General features: G+C 41.0%; 1 protein-coding gene across 3 annotated transcripts in view; it reads left to right on the top strand.

Moving 5' to 3' along the window:
* The window catches only part of CHD1L (chromodomain helicase DNA binding protein 1 like), a 60,826-nt gene that overhangs the window by 36,626 nt on the left and 5,220 nt on the right, over window positions 1-18,980 (top strand). For 2 of the 3 annotated variants that reach the window (XM_040462525.1, XM_040462526.1), the window contains exons 14-19: window positions 330-483; window positions 2,508-2,673; window positions 6,728-6,876; window positions 7,858-8,021; window positions 8,557-8,765; window positions 9,808-9,906. In XM_040462525.1, the coding sequence (XP_040318459.1) occupies window positions 330-483; window positions 2,508-2,673; window positions 6,728-6,876; window positions 7,858-8,021; window positions 8,557-8,765; window positions 9,808-9,906 (941 nt within the window). Of the gene's footprint in view, window positions 1-329; window positions 484-2,507; window positions 2,674-6,727; window positions 6,877-7,857; window positions 8,022-8,556; window positions 8,766-9,807; window positions 9,907-12,031; window positions 13,433-18,980 lie in introns of those variants that run through there. The other variant, XM_040462527.1, reaches the window with a different exon arrangement.

The raw sequence follows: 18,980 nt of genomic DNA, 5'->3' as shown, positions 1-18,980 counted from the left end.
CTGAGTTAAGGTCTGATTCAGTTTAAAAATGAAGTTCTGGCGTTGTAGAGTTAGGCTACAAAGATCATGGAGATCTGCCTGAGGTTTTCCTTCACTGTTCCCATCAGGAACCTCAGTTATGGCCTCTCCTCATCCCTTGACTCTCTTGGAAATCTTCAGTGAGTACCTCTGGGAGGCCAGATCTCACTAACAGATGCTCATGTCCACAGTACAGTCTCCCTTTAGCTGTACCCTGAGCATGGCATTTGGGGTTTGTTTCCCTTTAGGTGTATTGACCTTGCATGCTGTGTTCATCTCACGGCACATTTGTCTCTTTTGACCCTGTACAGGTCTGTTAAAGTTATTCGGCTGATCAGCCGAGACACTGTGGAGGAAATAGTCTGTAGGAAAGCGGCCTCCAAACTCCAGCTCACCAGCACAGTCATAGAGGGAGGCCATTTTACTTTGGGGGCCCGGAAACCTGCAGCCGATGCTGACCTCCAGGTATAAGATCTTATTCTTCCTTTAAGAATGTGTCCTGTTGTCAGTATTTTCTTGTGGGTGAGAAAGCGGATGCAAAGAACTAGCTTTAAAACCCATTGTCCCCAGCTACACATTTGTTCCCAGGTCTGTTCCACATGTACCTGCCATACTGTCTACTGCATGCAAGCAAGGAGCTAAAAATGATTGTGATGAATAAAGGTAGCAGAATATGGAATGACAGGGATGGGTTTTAGATCCCCTGACTTGGATTCACATCCAAGCCTTGACACTTACTGGCTGTGTGGCTTTGAGCAGATAGCTTGACCTCTCAGATCTACTTCTATTTGCATTTTCAAAAAATGAGAATATTGCAAGTTACCTCAGAGGAGTGTTAAAAAAAAAAATTAGATAAAATAGAGAACTCGGCATAATAAATGATGGTTAATCTCATACCTTGTCTTAACCCCAGAGCTTTTGATCAGTGAGTGATCTTCATAGTCAGAGGATGGTATGAGATCAGGAATTCAGAATTGTTCCATAGGAAAAAATGGATGAAAGATGAGAGTTAATTGCTTGAGGAAGGGAATATTGGATAGGAAACAAATGCTGACTTACAGATTTTCTCTTCTGGAATGGGGCTTCGAGTTACTCTACAGCAGCCCCTGGGTTAAAATTAGAACTCATGATATATCCTAGATTCTTCCATTTTGCCCAAAGGGATCATATTCACTGAAACAGTTGGAGAGACGCACTTCCGATAGTACTTAGCACAAAGTAAGCATTCAGTAAATGTTCACTGCATCTGTCTCACTGTAGAATAATGACACTGCTTTCCCTCTTTCAGGACTTCAGAACTCTATACATTTTAGATTTAATAAACCACAACCACATCTTTTATTACTAGGTTCTTTGTATTTTAAAACAAACAACGAAGAAACTGCTTTCATCTGAGACCAGGTCACTGGGTTGTTACCTTCGTTTTTGGCAACCAAAGAGATAACTAGTAGAGTCTGAATGAGAAAGAGAGAAATCAGACATTAGAACCCGAATGTAACCTTCTGGTTTCCTGGAGCTGAGCAAGAATCCCAACAGAGCCCTGTCAAACAGCCAGTGTTGGGAACAGTTTACATTCCTACCAGTATTTGGCCTAATATTTACTAGGCCATCTAGAGATAACTGACCCAGTCTAAAAGGATAAGATACGAACTAGAAGTCAAGATGTGAATCTACGTTGATTTCGAATCTAAGAGTTAGTGCTTAAGGAGGTGCAAAGTTGGAAGTAGTTATTTAAAGCCAGGGAAGTGATCTGAACTGTTTGGATGGTTCTTGTGACCCTAGGGAATGGGTAGGCTCAATAGGTACCTTTGAGATAAGGGAAGAGAGGCAGGATAATGCAGTTGTCAGAGGAGTATTGTGACCCTAGGGAATGGGTAGGCTCAATGGGTACCTTTGAGATAAGGGAAGAGAGGCAGAATAATGCAATTGTCAGAGGAGTATTGAAGAAGATTAGAATTGAGAAATGGCCTTCAGGTCTAGCCATCAGTTGTTACTGGTCTTGGTGAAGGTGAGTCCCATGGAGCGCTATGGTAGGAAACCAGATTGCCAGAGGAGAGAAGTCAGTTGATGGTGGAGGGAAGGTACCCAGCATAGCCTTCTTCCAAGTTTGTCAGTGGGAGAGAAGCTCACTGGGCCTCTGACTTCTCGTGTGGCTGCTGGAAGTGCCTGTGGCCTGTGAGAAAGACTCCTGAGAACTGCCATAGATAACGCAGGATATTACTGTTCTTGAGAAAAAAAGAGGCTAATTTTTTTTTTGTCCTCGAGAGTTGTCAGAGTCATCGTAACTGACCAGTATTTATCACCTCTCTGCTTGGCCATCATCCAACCACTAAACGGCCCTGTTGGTATCATCGTCGTGGGGAGAGTAGAACAGCCGGCCAGCAGGGAAGGAGCCTGCCCTGTGTCAGCAAGCCATTTAGCAAAACACTGACGTCCCAATGCCTGTTTTCATGAGAACCAACTGGACTTTTTCATTTTCTCCATTCAAGTTGAGTGAGATACTCAAATTTGGTTTGGATAAACTGCTGTCATCTGAGGGGAGTACTGTGGATGAGATAGACCTGGAGACGATCCTGGGAGAAACAAAGAATGGCCAGTGGATCTCTGACACCTTGCCTACAGCAGAAGAAGGAATCCAGGAGCAGGAGGAAGGCAGTAAGTGGGGGGTGAAAGTAGAGCAAATGGCACAGCTGCCTGATTTAGATGTGACTGATAGGTCCCGATAGGAGGTCCTGGAGAGTGCTCCCTGGGGCATCTTTTCCTACCCAGCCCTATTCTCATTGTGGGCACACTGTTGAAGTCTTCCTTGGTCTAAGAATTCTTCCTAGACTGACTAGCAATTGCCTGTTCCCTTGTAGCTGAACTTTGAACCCACTCAATGATATTAATGCTCGTGGTAGTATCTCAAGGATTTTAATTTGTACTTTTTCCTGCCTTCGTTGCAAGCATCTTCTCTTTTATTATATTAATAAATCCCACTGTCCTTATTATGGTTGCCCTCTCATGGTGAGTCCTCTTCTGAATAGTAGAATGATTTGGTTTTTACATGGTCATTAATACTGGTTGAGCATTTATTCTGTGCTCAATCAGAAGTGTGTACCGTGTCCTGTGCTTAATACCTGTTTTTTCGTTTAATCTTCACCATACTTTAAGGTGTAGGTACTGCTATTTTTTTACTGAAACAGTACATGTAAATCATGAGATAATTTTTGTCTTTCCTGAATTTGGTCAACATTTGTCTTTTTTGTCCATTTTGGTTCTGAGTATTTGAAATTCTGACTTGAAGCGTTTTTTTACATAGGAGCTTTGTAAAGATATTCCCTGCTGTCTTACAGTCATTTTATTGTCTTGTACCAGTGGCAGCAAGAATTCAGTGTGGACGGGGGTGAGGTTTGAGAGTCTTACTCTAGACTTAATTCAAGAATACCTTAATTCAAGAGAGCTGTAGTTTCTTTACTAGATGATGCCTCCCTTTTTGGTAGGGAGCGAGATTGGCAGGGACTTTGGTAGGGACTTCTGGTTTTGTGATTCTCTTGTTTCTGTAGGATCCCCACTTTTCATCACTTGCTTCCTTTCTTTGCCATAGAACTGCCAGGGGATGTCTCTCTCTCCCCTAGAAGCAGTGCCTTCCCAGATTGCTGACTGCATGCACTTTCTAGTCCCTTCCTTTCAGTTTCTTGGTAGCCAGTGCTCTGACCTGAGTCTGAGACGTGTTCTTACTGTTTTTCTATTTAGGTTGTGGCACTGTGTTCAGGGGGCTGTGTCTGACACTGCCTGTCTTCTGCGTCACTCTCAAGTCTGGTGTGGGCTCTGGAACTGGCTCCATTGGCGTTTGAATGTTCATTTCTCTACTTATCTGCAGATTGAAGTTTGTAATATTCTCAGACTCCCTAGTTTTATAGAAGCCATGGATTAGTGGTGGTTTTACAGGGTATATGGAGAGATTGGGATTTAGGCAACTAGCTTCATTCTACCGGATACAGCTCTTTGACTTTTCTCATTTTGTCTTTTAAATTTCTTAACATTAGTATCCCATTTTTATTCTTCAGATACTCTTTCTTATTCTCTGTTTTACTTGTCTCTTGTTCTCATTTCACAGATGTAATGTCCTCTCTTGAGATGTTTATCATAGCTTTTGAAAAGTATTCTTTTTCTTTCTTTCCTCTCATTGCTGCCATTGCTGTTTTCAAAATTTGTTTTGGAACATCTTGTTTTTGTCTTGAGTTTTCCTGAAATAGCTGGTGTCCTCTGGCTGTCTGAAAAACATGTGCCGGTGAAGGGCCGAAGCTGACAGGCAGCCCCAAGCCGAGCAGGTGTATCTTGATCCTTATTCCAGCATTACTGGTTGGTGACCTGGCTTCTGTATTTGAAGTCTTTTCATTGGGCAACTTAGTTTCTCCAGATGAATCCTTTAGTATCTTTCTTGGGTTGGAATAAACCTGTTTGCTCAAATTGAAGAGACCACGGGAGTCCAAGGTTAACGGTGCTCCTGTTACTTGGTATACAGAACTTCGCTCAGATCCCGTACTGTCCAGCACTCTGTCCTTATACATCCTAACCTTCGGAGGATTGACAGGGTCTCTAGTCTCATAATCACCCCTTGACTAGGCACCTGTGTTTGGCTTTCACGGTTTTTCTTAATCCGATCTGATTGCTTCAGCCACTTTCCGTTTTCCAAGAATTACTGAACTTTTCATTCACTGTTGTCTCCTGGCTTTTCAAAATCCCTTCACTGCTATTTAGTGGTTTTAGGTGGGAGGCAAAATGGATGCATGTGACCTGATTTTGAAGTTCTGTTTGGATTACATTAGTGAAGCTTGCACCCATTTCTGCGCTCATTCTAGATTAATTTGAGATTACTTTCCTCCTGTTACTAGGACAAAATAAAATTTTGTTGTTTTCCAGGAAGACTTCTATTCTTTAGTCAGTCCAGCTGCCAGAAAAGATTTTCCACTTGTATTAAAATTTGGAATCTTCTCTTTGATCAGTGAGTACAGTTTCTGTGGTAGATGGTGCCACTGACAGGACACAGATGAGGGCCTAGGCCTGTGGTCTCCAACCCCCTCTTGGCTGAAGAGTGAAGACAGGGAGCACGATTAAAAATAATATAAATGAGGGGCGCCTGGGTGGCGCAGTCGGTTGGGCGTCCGACTTCAGCCAGGTCACGATCTCGCGGTCCGTGAGTTCGAGCCCCGCGTCGGGCTCTGGGCTGATGGCTCAGAGCCTGGAGCCTGTTTCCGATTCTGTGTCTCCCTCTCTCTCTGCCCCTCCCCCGTTCATGCTCTGTCTCTCTCTGTCCCAAAAATAAATAAACGTTGAAAAAAAAAATTTTTTTTTTAAATAATATAAATGAATATGAAAGACCAGTAGTTAAAGGAGCTCCAATCAAAAATAAATAAAAAATAGGGTTGCTTTATCTGGAATGCTAGGGTTTTTTTAAAAAACATATTTATAGGTTGAGAATTGCATGCAATATGAAGCTACATATGTTGATCATATTTGACACTTCTCAGCTCTTTATTTTTTTCCCACTTGTTGATAGAGCACCTCATTGAAAGCACCCTGCTGATTTAATTAGCAAATGCCAATTAGAATTACAGCTGGTTGGATTTGGGTACAAGTGTGAAGCAGTTGATCTCTTGAGAATGAAAATGTTTTGCTTTCATACTCTCTAGAGAAAACATACTTCTAGCTGATTTCATAATGCTGTGAAAATACATTCTTTGGTAATATGTGCTATTAAATACGTTTCACTTTAGAATCATTATCTCATCTCTCTGTGGTTTACTGGTCTTGGCTGGTCATGACCTCTCTTTATCACTGATTCATGATCTTGGCATATCACCCAACCTCTTTCAGCCTTTGTGTCCTCATCTGTAAAATGGTGCTGTTAGTGTCTGCTTTACCCTTTTAAATAGTTGAAGAATCAAATGTGATAATAGATGTGAAAGTGCTCTGACAGTACAAAATGCTATTCAAGATTACACTGTTGTCATTATTGTTATTACTGTAACCAGTACTTGCTGACTTGTTCACTCCATCCTTCCGCAGACACAGTAATGCACTGAAAAGAGCATGTTGGCTCTTGAGTCAAAATCCTGCCTTCATTTATTAACAGTGAGAACTGGAGTCCCATGATCCCTGTCTGAGCCTCATTTTTCCCTTTCTTCAGCAGGGTTAGTTATACCAAGATTGTGGGGAGGCTTCATAAAGATACTTTATGCGATATGAAAAGAATATTGTAAATCTAAGGGATTATTTTTGTGATTCTCCATTTTCTCATAATTTGCCACTTTTCTCCTCCTTTTCTGTAATATTAAAGGAACAAGTGGAGTATTAAATAGGTGTCCAATAAAAAAAAGCATGTTTTCAGTTACCTTTTATTAAGTGATCTTAGTGAGATCTATGCTGAAGAATAGTGTGGAATGAGTGACAGGGGATCCAAGACTCAACAGGGTGGAGGTATCCAGCAGAGACTTGCAGACCAACCAGAGATGGACCAGAAGGGCAACAGCCATATCCTCTCCTTTAAAGAGTAAATGTGTGAGATCCCCACCCATCAGTGTCCGTGGGATCCCAAATCACAAGCTAGTCTTAGCCCATTTAGAACACAGGTTGTTCTCTTGTTTGCCTTACTTACTGCTTTGAATGGGATTAATCCATTTTTCTTTAGTCTCTAACATTTCTGTTTTGTGTTTTATGTTCTTAGAAAACCATATGTACTTATTTGAAGGTAAAGATTATTCCAAGGAACCTAGTAAAGAAGACAGAAAATCTTTTGAGCAACTGGTGAACCTTCAGAAAACCCTTTTGGAGAAAACTACGCAAGAGGGCCGATTACTCCGAAATAAAGGCAGTGTAAGAACTGTTGATTTATGTAAAAGAATAAATTCTTCCAATTTCTAAGAGAACCAAAAATGATGCTGGGAGTGGTTTATTGAGAAATAAGCATATAAATATTTGTTGAAATGTAAGTATAATTAGGGGCCCCTGGGTGGCTCAGTCAGTTAAGTGTCTGATTTCAGCTCAGGTCATGATCTCGTGGTTCATGAGTTCGAGCCTCACATCGGGTTCTCTGCTGCCAGCACAGAGCCTGTTTTAGATCCTGTATCCCCCGCTCTTGCTGCTCCTTTCCCCCCTCAAAAATAAACATTAAAAAAAAAAGTTGGCATAAATAACATCAACAGGAACAGTGTGTTTTACCATTTAATGCAGGCAAAAGCAGCCCCGTGCATCTAAGCCACCCCAGAAGGGATACACTGTATCACACCAAAATACCGCACTCTACTCCTGATAATTTGTGTCACTAAGAGAGGGTGGCAGTCAAGAATGATACATGTTATGTCCGTGGTATTTGACACTTTGTATGTGCTCATTAAATGCTACCCACCATTAAGATAATCATAATGTTGAAAGACTCTGTTTAAGAAAGAATTCTATAATACATTGTAGGAGGATTTCCTTTAACAGTGGTTAAACCTAAAATGGCCTCCTGCAGGATATGCTTTGTATAAAAAAAAGTAACTTTTCTGAAGCACCTTATTCCTGTTGAAATTAATCAAAATGATGTACTGTTGTACCAGCCATGCCAGTGCTTCGGTTGAGTTTAGATCACAATATCCTGGTCACCAGGCCAAGTGAGTGAGATGTGTAATATGAACAGTAAATTGAAGTGTCTTGCCACGACCTCCCACCACACAAGGGGCACAGAGACGCAGCTTTATGAAATATTAGTAAGCGTGTTGCTTTCACACAGAATGTGTGTTAGGGATGAATGAAACTCAAGAAGGAATAGGCAGCCCCCAACCTTCCTGGTTATGGATCTTGTTCGTCCTACAGGTTCTCCTCCCAGGCCTTACAGAGGGGTCTGCCAAAAGGAAGCGGATTCTGAGCCCAGAGGAAGTGGAGGACAGAAGGAAGAAGAGACAAGAGGCAGCAGCCAAGAGAAAGAGACTAGTGGAAGAGAAGAAGAGGAAAAAGGAAGAAGCAGAACATGGAAAAAAGTACATGTATATTATTTGACTATATTCTAATAAAGCTGAGGGTCACATTTGATAAAGGAATCACTGTTGTATAGAGTCCACAGTTGAATACTTTAAACTTGCAGAAAACTTCTATAGAACTGGTAGTTTCTATGGGTAATAGAATATTTTTTTTAAACATCAAATGTTAACCCTAACAGTTAGTGTGCTTTTGTGAAAAGTCCTGAGTGCCGAAGGCAGAGAAGATTCATTTAGTTGAAGCAAGAAAAGATTTTATTGTAGCTGCCTGACAAAGAGTAGTTCCCTTGAATGGTACCTTATTCTTAAAAACAGGGACATGCGGTGGCTGCTCGTTACTGAAGCATAGTCAGGAGGCAGCTAGGTAATCAGTAAGACTTCTTGTTGACTTACAAATAGGCAGAAAACTGCCATCATGGTGAGTGTCTAATTGCATTTCCACTGGGCACTTACTGTTTGTGAATAGCAGGATGAATTGCGCTCTAAGGGAAATTGTGAGAGGCCAGGTTAATTTCCTTTTCTCTCTGGCCTGTTGAAGGATGGCCTGGTGGGAGTCCAGCAATTACCAGTCCTTCTGCCTGCCTTCTGAGGACAGTGAACCGGAGGACCTAGAGGGCAGGGAAGATGAGGAGAGCTCTGCCCAGCTGGATTATGAAGATCCAGAGTCAACGGCCATCAAGTATGTGAGCGGTGATGTCACCCACCCGCAGGCTGGGGCGGAGGACGCGGTCATCGTTCACTGCGTCGGTAGGTAAATGTAGTACGGGCCCAGGATGGGTGCCTTAATCTTTGTGGTGCTAAGAACTGGGGAGGAGGAGGCAGAAGCCTGACCTAGGAGTGATTGATGGGCATGGTGCAGTCGTGTGGTTAAGAAAGGGCAGATTTTCAAATCCAGAGACTTAAATTTGACTCTTGGTGGTGCTCTTATTTACCTGGTTGCATAGCCTAATCTCCCTGGGCCTCAGGTTCCTTATCTGTGTAATTGGAAAATATCTTTCCTATTCTTTGCACAAGGTTTTTAAGAGGGTAGAAGGAGGCAACATATACAGGACAACTCTAAGCGTGTCCTCTGCCCCCACCCCCATGACCTTGGCACATTTTACTCCTCTGCCTGGAAGGAACCCTCTTTCCACAGGTAGCCACAGCAAGCATTGGTCAAACGTCTGCATCTCAGAGGTCTCCTGAATGCCTCATATAAAACAGATCCCACTTCCAGGCCTCTATTGTTCTCTACTCCTTTTTCCTACCTTATTTTACTTTATTACATGTGTCACCACCACATATTACATATTTGTTTATATGATTATCTCATTGCACTAGAAAATAAAATTCATGGGAACAGTGATTCTTTTTTTTTTTTTTTTTTGGTCTTGTCCACTGCTATAACCCTAGTGCCTGGAACAGTGTCTAACATGTCATACGTGCTAACAATGATTGAATGACTGTAAATGGAAAATAGTAACCAGCTATGGTAGCAGTAACTCAAAGAAGTCATTTAACCTTTCTCCTTCCTTACCTGTAAAATGGGAGTTGTATGCTGTTGTGTCCCCAGTGCTTCAGCTGTTTGTTATGTTACATCTCCTCTCCATCTTTCCTATTAGGATGGCCAGGGATCTTCCATAAAACCTAATATATTTGAGAAGTCCCACCTCTGATATTCCTGGGAGACTAGGTAGTTGTCTCTTCCCTTTGAAAAATCATTCTTTTACAAATCTAGTGGGTGTACCTTTGTTTTTAAATTGTGGATTGGACTCTGCCTTCTATAACTGAAAATTTTTTCTTCTGATAGATGACTCTGGCCGCTGGGGCAGAGGTGGTTTATTCACGGCTTTGGAAACACGATCCGCCGAGCCAAGAAAAATATACGAGCTGGCTGGGAAAATGAAAGGTAAGAAGCAAAACAGAGAGAAGGGGAAGGGATGGAATGAGAGTGGAGAGGACACTTAGGACAGGTTTCACATGGGTTATGAAGCACTGGTTAAGGAGTTGGAAGAGCTGGTTGGAGTCTCATTAGCTAGTTTTTTTTATCATGCAAGCAGTTATGGCACCTTGAGGCGGTCCCTACTCTCCCTGTGCCTGTTTTCTCATTTGTAATTTTGAATAATACTTATTCCACCAGCCTCATGGAAATGCAATGAGAATAGTGGGTGTGGAAGTATTCTGATACGTCAGTCCCTGTGTGCATGTTGTAGTATTGGCACGAAGAGCATTCCATTGCTTACCTCCACTGTGGCCAACTCACCCCATGTTCATAAGGGAATTTTGCCCCAAAATGTCAGAGATCTGTGGGAGAGAAATCAGACACACCATTAAAGTGCTAACAGGAGCTCGGGTTGGCTGTTGAAGAAGAGGAGGCTGTATTAGGAAGTTAGCATAGGCTGAGATCCAACATTCCCTAGAGACAGAAGGAAAGCTGCTTGTGGCCAGAGGAACTTGGGAGTGTCAGTATTCTCCCTTGGCATGGAGAAGGAGAAAGGGCATCTTTTATGTGCAGAAATCACAAAGTAGTATGAGGAGTAAATTTATTATTGTCATTATTTCCTGGGGACTTGAGTGGCCAAGCGACCTTACCTTACCTTCAGATTCCTCAGAGATTGGCTTTTCCTAATTCTTCTGCCTGGTTCTCTAGGGTGGAAAGAGATATAAGGACTTAGAGGCAACACTCTTTCTACTCAAACAGATCACTGGCAGAGGGTTTGATAGGTTAAAATAACTGAGCTCTAGATAGTGATTGGGCAGTTGGAAAAGCAGAGAATTCAGGAGAGGGCAGAGATAGAAATGAAGATTGAGGACTGCCTGTTTGGATTCTTGTTTGAAACTGTGAGGAAGGCAGGACAGGAAGATGAGAGGACAGGGAACAGAACGTGGAAAACACCTCCACTTAGGAACTGTAGCAACAAGGGGAGACAGAAGGAAGTGTCAACTAAGAGAACCTTGAGAATGGAATATTTTGAAGTATAAGGGAGGAGAGGGTGTCAAGAAGTGGTCTGCATGGTCAGGCGCTGAAGTGAGGGTGAAAACTGGGGAAAGGCCATCGGATTTGCCCCAAGCGTAGTCGCGGACCTTGGCCTACTTTGAGGAGAGTCTGAAGGCTGAACCTTGGTTACACAGAGTTAAAGTGTAAGTGGTCAGTAAGGGCACAGGGTTGAGAGTGTGCATTCTTTTCTGAAGACGGACTAAAACAGGGTAGAGCAGGGTAAAGGAAAGTGTGAGCTAGAATTATCAGGCAGGGCTGTGTAGAGGTAGTGAAAGTTACCTTGGGCCTGGAAAAATGGGTTGAATTTTAGTGGGTGGAGGGAAATGGAAAAGGATCCCTGTGTCTCATGCTGTGTGGTATTTCCACAATTCCTGTCATTCCCAGTACGGGGTGTTGAATGACCCAGACAGTTACACAGTGAATGTTTTTAGGGCATGGTGTGTGGGCCAGGCAGGCAAGAGTAGCGGGTTGAGGCTGAGGAATAGAGGAGAGTTAGATTTTAAAGAGAGCGATCTGGACCACAGCAGGCAGACTGCACGTGGCTTGTCCAGGAAGATGCCATTCTAAGCCGGACCTTATCCAGTGGGTAACGGTTAGTCATTTGGGAGTTTTGTAGAGAAGAATGGCATAACACAGCCAGTATTTTAGAACAACTTAAAAGATTCGGGTGTGCGTGAAGTGTATAAAGCCATAGAATTATTTTAGCGCATTTTTTTAGAGCATTAGTTTGCTTTGATTTGGATGAGGTAGGAAAATGTACAGATAGATATAGTAGAGTGCAGTGTCGGAATGGTTTAAAACAAACATAAGCCTTCTGAAGGAATTTCAAGTTCATAATGCTCTCCCCTTTCCGTCCCCAGATGCCTCTGGGTTTGCATTCAGTTTCCGATGCCTGCAGGAGTACTTTGTAGGTAATACGTGAGGGACATTGACTTGGGAGATCATTTAGAAGTGAAGGCGATGACGTCAGCAACATTGGCGGTATAAAACATTCCTCCTTTTTATTCCCCCCCCCACACACACACCTTTTAATCAGTGAATTAGACATCCATACACAAACAAAAGCATGTGTTGGGTCTTTTGGGACCTAGCACCTTCCTTCGAAGGACCCGAGCGGAGTCTTGCCCACCACCACCACCAGTAAGAGACAGACAAACCTCCATACAGGCTGTGGAGCCAGCACAACTGCCTAGATGCCTTTTGCCACTGTCAGGCAAAAATCAGATGAGTGCTGACCCGGGCAGGTACTCACGCATGAGACAGAACTTGCAGGAATCCAGCCTTCCTGCAGGAAGACTCCAGCACACCATTGGAGAAGGGAAAAAAAGAGAAAAAAACATGCGTCGATCACAGTGGAGGTGGTAAGAGAAATACTTCTGCTGCTGCTTCTCCCTCAAGGAAACCCTGAATGGGCTGATTTATCTGGTGAAGGTGACCTGTCCTGTGGGGGGAAAGGAGAGCAGGGAGAATGCTCCTGGCTGTCCCAGCCAAATGGAACACCGCTGGAGAAACCCATTTCTCTCCACCAGCACCCAGAGTACTAAGGTGGGAGCTCTGTGACTGGGAGGAAGCAGATCAGAACTTCAAACGGTGTCAGAGGGATTGGCTCAGGAGGAGGTTCACCCACAAATCTTGGAGTACCACACCCAAGGTTCTCCCTGCTGGGTCTGCAGCTTCCCCAAGACACTGAGTGCGAAACTCCACTTCCTCTCATTCTGCTGCTAGCTTTTTGTGCAAGCTCCCGAGTGTGTCTGGTAGATTGGGAGCGCACTCAGAGCAGGCTCTGGTCGTTGGGCAAGGAAAAACCATAAACTCTAGCTATTGCTTTTCTAGAATGCTGTTTCCAATAGCCAGCCTGGTGAACTGTAACAACCAAAGGTAACACAAGGGCTTAAAAATTTGGCCCCAAGAGAGAGCAAGAAGAGTGGCAGGTATACCTCACAAACACAAGGAATATCTCAGATAGTAACAATACCACAGAACATAAAACCATCTGCTGAAAGCAGCGAGCACAGAATTAAGGATGTATCTGCTACTTCAAATGCAAAAGCAGCAATGCATAACTCTGGGGAATGTAAAAAGTCTGGGAAATACGGCATCACAGCAAGAAAATGACAGTTCTCCAGCAAGTGAGCTCAAAGGCACAGAATATTGCAATCTAACTGACAGAGAATTTAGAATAGCAGTTATGAATAAACTCAGTTACAAGAAAACTCAAAGGCAATTCATTAAAGTCAGGAGCAAAACATACGAACAAAATGAATTCTGTTACAAAGAGATTGAGAATGTAAAAGAGAACCAGACAAATTCTGGAGCTGAAGAATTTGATGAATGAGGTATAGAATAACAATAGAGAGCAGCTGTGGAGGGCTGACCAGATGGAAGAAAGAATAAATGACTTAGAGGATAGCAATTTAGAAATAACACAGAAGAGGTTAAAAAAAAAAAAAAAAGTGAAAAAAGTACATGAGCTATGGGATTGGATCAAAAAGACAACTATCAGGGGCGCCTGGGTGGCGCAGTCGGTTAAGCGTCCGACTTCAGCCAGGTCACGATCTCGCGGTCCGGGAGTTCGAGCCCTGCGTCAGGCTCTGGGCTGATGGCTCAGAGCCTGGAGCCTGTTGTTGATTCTGTGTCTCCCTCTCTCTCTGCCCCTCCCCCGTTCATGCTCCGTCTCTCTCTGTCCCAAAAATAAATAAACGTTGAAAAAAAAAATTTAAAAAAGACAACTATCAGAGGAAGGCAAATATCAGGATAAGTGGGCTTCCAGAAAGAGAAGACAGGGAGAAGGGGGCAGAGAGTTTGTTTGTTTGTTTGTTTGTTTATTTATTTTTTCAATATATGAAGTTTATTGTCAAATTGGTTTCCATAGAGAGTTTATTTTTTAAAAATGATACCTCAGGCACTTGGGTGGCTCCACTGGTTGAGTGTCCGACTCTTGATTTTGGCTCAGGTCATGATCCTGGGGTTGTGGGATTGAGCCCGGCATCGGGCTCTGTGCTGGGCATGGAGTCTGCTTAAGATTTTCTCGCTCCTTCTGCCCCTCTCCCCTGCTTGCTCTCTCTCTCTCAAATAAAATCAGTCAAACCTGAGAACTTTCCAAATCTGGGGAAAAACTTGGACATAGAAGTCCACTAAGCTAATAGATCACCCCATTATCTCAATGCAGAAAGACCTTCCCCAAGACACATTATAATGAAACTGAAAAATCAATGATAAAGGATCTAAAAGAAGCCGGGGAGAAAGAAGGTATATAGCCTACAAAGGACCCTCATTAGGCTGTCAGCAGATTTCTCAGCAGAAACTACAGGCCAGGAGAGAGTGGACTGACATGTTCAGTGTGGAAAGATAAAGACTGCCAACCAAGGAAATTGTATTTGGCCACATTATCTTGCAGATAAGATAGCCCAGACAAAAGCTAAGGGGAGTTTACCACCACCAGCCTTGCCTTGCAAGATGCTGAAAGGAGTTCTTCAAGCAGAAATGAAAAGATAGTGATCTGTAACATGAAAACATATGGAAGTACACAATATACTAGAAGAGGTGAAAAATAGAGTTAGATCACTAATCTATATTAGGATGGTGCTTTAACCACTCAATTCTAGTATAAAGGTTAAAGGAAAAGAGTAGTACAAATAAGTATAGCTGCTATAAATTGTTAACAGATATACCACATAAAAAGAGGTAAATTGTGACATCAGTAATAGAACAAGAAGGAGTAGAAGGGAGAGCCTCAATAGGTGATTGAGCACAAGTTACTGTCAGCTTAAGATGGATTGTTTTATCTGTAAGATGTTTTATGGTAACAACATTGCAAAAGCATAGAACAGATCCACAAGAGACAAAGAAAGGGGAAATAGCATACCACCACAGAAAATAACCAGTTTACAAAGGTAGGCGGAAACGGGAAAAGAAACAATGGAAATACCTAGCAACTAGAAAGCAGTTAGTAACATGGCATTAGTAAGTACTTAACATAAGTTAGTTACTCTAAATGTAAGTGGATTGAATTCACCAAGCAAAAGGCACAGAGTGGCTAGATGGAAGAAACAAATAAAAAACAGGGTACAGGTGTTTTCTGCCTACAAAAGACCAACTTGAACCTTAAAAACACACATAGACTCAAAGTGAAGGGATGGAAAAAGATACTCCATGCAAGTGGGAACCAAAGACAATGTGGGTAGTTGTTACTTACATCAGACGAAGTAGACTTTAAACCAAAATGGTAATAAGAGATAAGCAAGAACATTGTATAATGATAAAGGGCTCAATCCATCAAGAAGATATAACAGTATATGCACCCAACATCAGAGCACCTAAATATATTAAGCAAATATTAATAGATATGAAAGAAGAAATCGACAACAATGCAATAATAGTAGGGGATTTTAATATATCACTTTCAGCAATGCACAGGTTATCCAGACAGAAAAGCAACAAGGAAATGATAGACTTGGACCAAATATTACATCAAATTGGCCTAATAGACATCTATAGAAAATTTCATTGAACAGCAGCACAATACACATTTTTCTCAAGTACACATGGAACACTTTTAAAAATAGATCATATGATAGAACACAAAACGAGTCATAGCAAAAGAAGACTGAATTTATACCAAGTGTCTTTCCAACCACAATGGTATGAAACTAGAAATCTTTCATTGAGGAAAGCTAGAAAATCTCCAGAGATGTGGAAACTGAATAGCACATAGCATACTCTTGAACAATCAATGGGTCAAAGAAGAAATCAAAAGGCAGACCAAAGAATATCTCAAAATAAATGGAAACAACATACCAAAAATGGATGCTGCAAAAACAGTTCTGAGAGAAGTTTGTGGCAATAAATGCATATATTAAAAAATGAGATTTCAAATACCTCAAGAGACTAGAAAAAGAGCAAATTAAGCCCAAAGTTAGCAGAAAGAAGGACATAATATCAGATCTGAAATAAAATTAGAGACTAGAAAATCTATAGAAAAGATTAGTAACCCTTAAGAGCTGATTTTTTGAAAAATAAAATTGATAAACCTTTAGCAAGACTAAGAAAAGAAGACTGAAAGTCAGAAATGAGAAAATAACTTCTGACACTGCAAAAAAACATTAAGATCATAAGTGACTACTATGAATGATTTTACACCAACAAATTAGATCATCCAGAAGAAGTGGATAAATTCATAGTCCCTACAACCTACTAAAACTGAACCAGGAAGAGATATAAAGACTGAACAGACTAAAAATCAGTGAGGAGATTGACTCAGGTTTTAAAAACCTCCCAGGATCAGATGACTTCATGGACAAATTCTGTCAAATATTTTAAGGAGAATTAATGCCAATCCTTCTTAAACTCTTCCAGAAAAATTGAAGAGGAGGGAACACTTCAAACCCCTTCTGTGGGCCCAGTATTACCTTGACACCAAAGCCAGATAAGGACACTAAAAGAAAACTGTAGGCCAATATCCCTGATGAATATTGATGCAAAAATTCTCAAAAAAATATTAGCAAACCAAACTTAAGAACTCATTAAAAGGATTACACACCATGACCAAGTGGGGTTTCTTCCTGGGATGCAGGGACGGTTCATCATAGGCAAATTAACAAATATGACACACCACATTTATAGAATGAAAGACAAAAATCATTGAACCTCTCAAAAGATGAAGTAAAAGCATTTGGCAAAATACAACATCCTTTCATGATAAAAACCCTCAATAGAATAAGTACAGGACATAATAAAAGCCATATAATGCTACCTACAGTTAACTGTATTCAACTGAGAAAAACTAGAAGCTTTTCTTTTAAAATCAGGAGCAAGACAGGTGTGCGTGTTTCTCCTCCCTCTGATCCAACATAATACTGGCAGTTCTAGCTAGAGCGAATCAGGCAAGGCAAATTAATAGACATCCAAATCAGAAAGGAAGAAGTAAAATTGTCATTTGCAGATGGTGTGGTCTTATATATTGAAAACCCCAAATTCTCAATATAATAGATTTAATCAGTTGGAAAAAAGAACTGTTGGATGTAATCCATGAATTCAGTAAAGTTGCAGGGTCCAAAAGCACACAGAAATCAGTTACTTCTTTATGTATTAGCAATGAAACATGAAAAAGAAATTAAAAAATTGTCCCATTCACTGTAACATCAAACACAGTAAAAGACCTAGGAATAAATTTAACCAAGGAAGTAAAAGATCTAGCCAATGAAAAATACAAGACTTTGTTTAGAAATTGAAGAAGACACAAACAATTGGAAAGATATTCCACATTCACTGATCAGAAGAGTTAATATCATTAAAATGTCATGCTACCCAAAACCATCTCTAGATTTAATACAGTCCCTACCAAAATTCCAATGGCATTTTCTACAGAAATAGAAATAGAAATAAATCCTGAAATTTGAGTGAAACCACAAAAGAGCTTGAACAGCCAAAGCAATCATCAGAAGAACAAAGCAGGAGGCATTATACCTCCTGATTTCAAACTGTACTACAAAGTGATACTAATTAAAACAGTATGGTAGCAGCATAAAAATAGATACCTAGACCAATGGAACAGAATACAGAGCCCAGAAATAAACCTCTACATATATGGCCAACTAATATTTAATAAGGGAGTCAAGAATATCCAGTAAGGAAAATGTAGTCTCTTCAGCAAATGATGTTGGGAAAACTAGACAACCAGATTCAGGAAAGTAAAATTGGACCCTACCTTACTCAAAAAAATTACCTTAAAATGGCTCAAAGACAAGCATAAAACCTGATACCATAAAACTCCTGGAAGAAAACCTAGGAAAGAAGCTCCTTGAGATTGGAGAGGACACCAAAAGAACAAACAACAAAGGAAAAATCAACAGGTGAGATTACATCAAACTTAAAAGCTTCTGCACTTTCGAAGAGCCAACAGAATGGAAGGGCAACTTACAGAATGAGAGAGAATATTTGAAAATCATATATTGGATAAGGGGTTACTATTCAACATTTATAAAGAACTCAGACAACTCAACAGAAAAAATAGTCAATCTGATTGAAAAGTGAACGGAGGACCTAAATAGATATTTTTCCAAAGAAGATTTACACATGGCCAACTGGGAATGGAAAAGATGCTCAACATGAGTAATCATCAGGGAAATGCAGATCAAAACTACAATGAGATATCACCTCACACCTGTTAGAATGACTGTCATTGAGAGACAGATAATGAGTATTGAGGATGTAGACAAAAGGGAACCCTCATGCACAATTGGTGGGAATGCAAACTGGTGCAGCCACTATGGAAAACAGTATAGAGTTTCCTCAAAAAATTACAATTAGAGCTATCATATGATCCAGCAATACCACTTTTGGGTATATAGTCAAAGGAAATTAAAACATATAACCCCATGTTTAATTTCAGCATTATTAAAAATAACCAAGATACAGAAACAGCTTAAGTGTCTATTTCCCTTATAGGTGGAATCTAAAACAAACTTATAAAAAAAAAAAAAACTAGAGTGAAATGGTGGTTTACCAGGGGTTGGTGGAAACAGGAGAGATAATGTTTAAGGATATATACTTGCATTTAGTAGATAAATAAGTCCTGGAGATCTAATACACAGTACAGGGACTACAGACAGACAGACAGACAACAAAACTCTATTACAAACTTTAAGATTGCTAAGAGAGTAGGTCTTAATTGTTCCCACCACTAGATGGAATGACGATTATGTGATGTGATTGAGGTGTTAATCGTATTGCAGTATAAATGTGTAAAATCAGTATGTTGTACACCTTAAGCTTACATGATGTTCTGCCAGTTACATCTCCATAGAAAAAGTAGAAAGTAAGTGTTGGTGAGGATGTGGAGAAGTTAGAACACTTGTGCGCTGTTAGTGGGAATGTAAAATGATGCAGCCATTATGGAAAACAGTATGGTGTTTCTTGAAAATATTAAGAATAAAATTACCATCGGGCACCTGGGTGGCTCAATCGGTTAAGCATCCAACTTCGGC

Source organism: Herpailurus yagouaroundi, unplaced genomic scaffold (genome assembly GCF_014898765.1).
Source record: "Herpailurus yagouaroundi ecotype Mexico unplaced genomic scaffold, PumYag 322, whole genome shotgun sequence".
In the NCBI taxonomy this organism is placed as follows: Eukaryota; Metazoa; Chordata; class Mammalia; order Carnivora; family Felidae; genus Herpailurus; species Herpailurus yagouaroundi.
The sequence above is the reverse complement of the archived record's forward strand: the minus strand, read 5'-3'. Positions and strand labels throughout refer to the sequence as shown.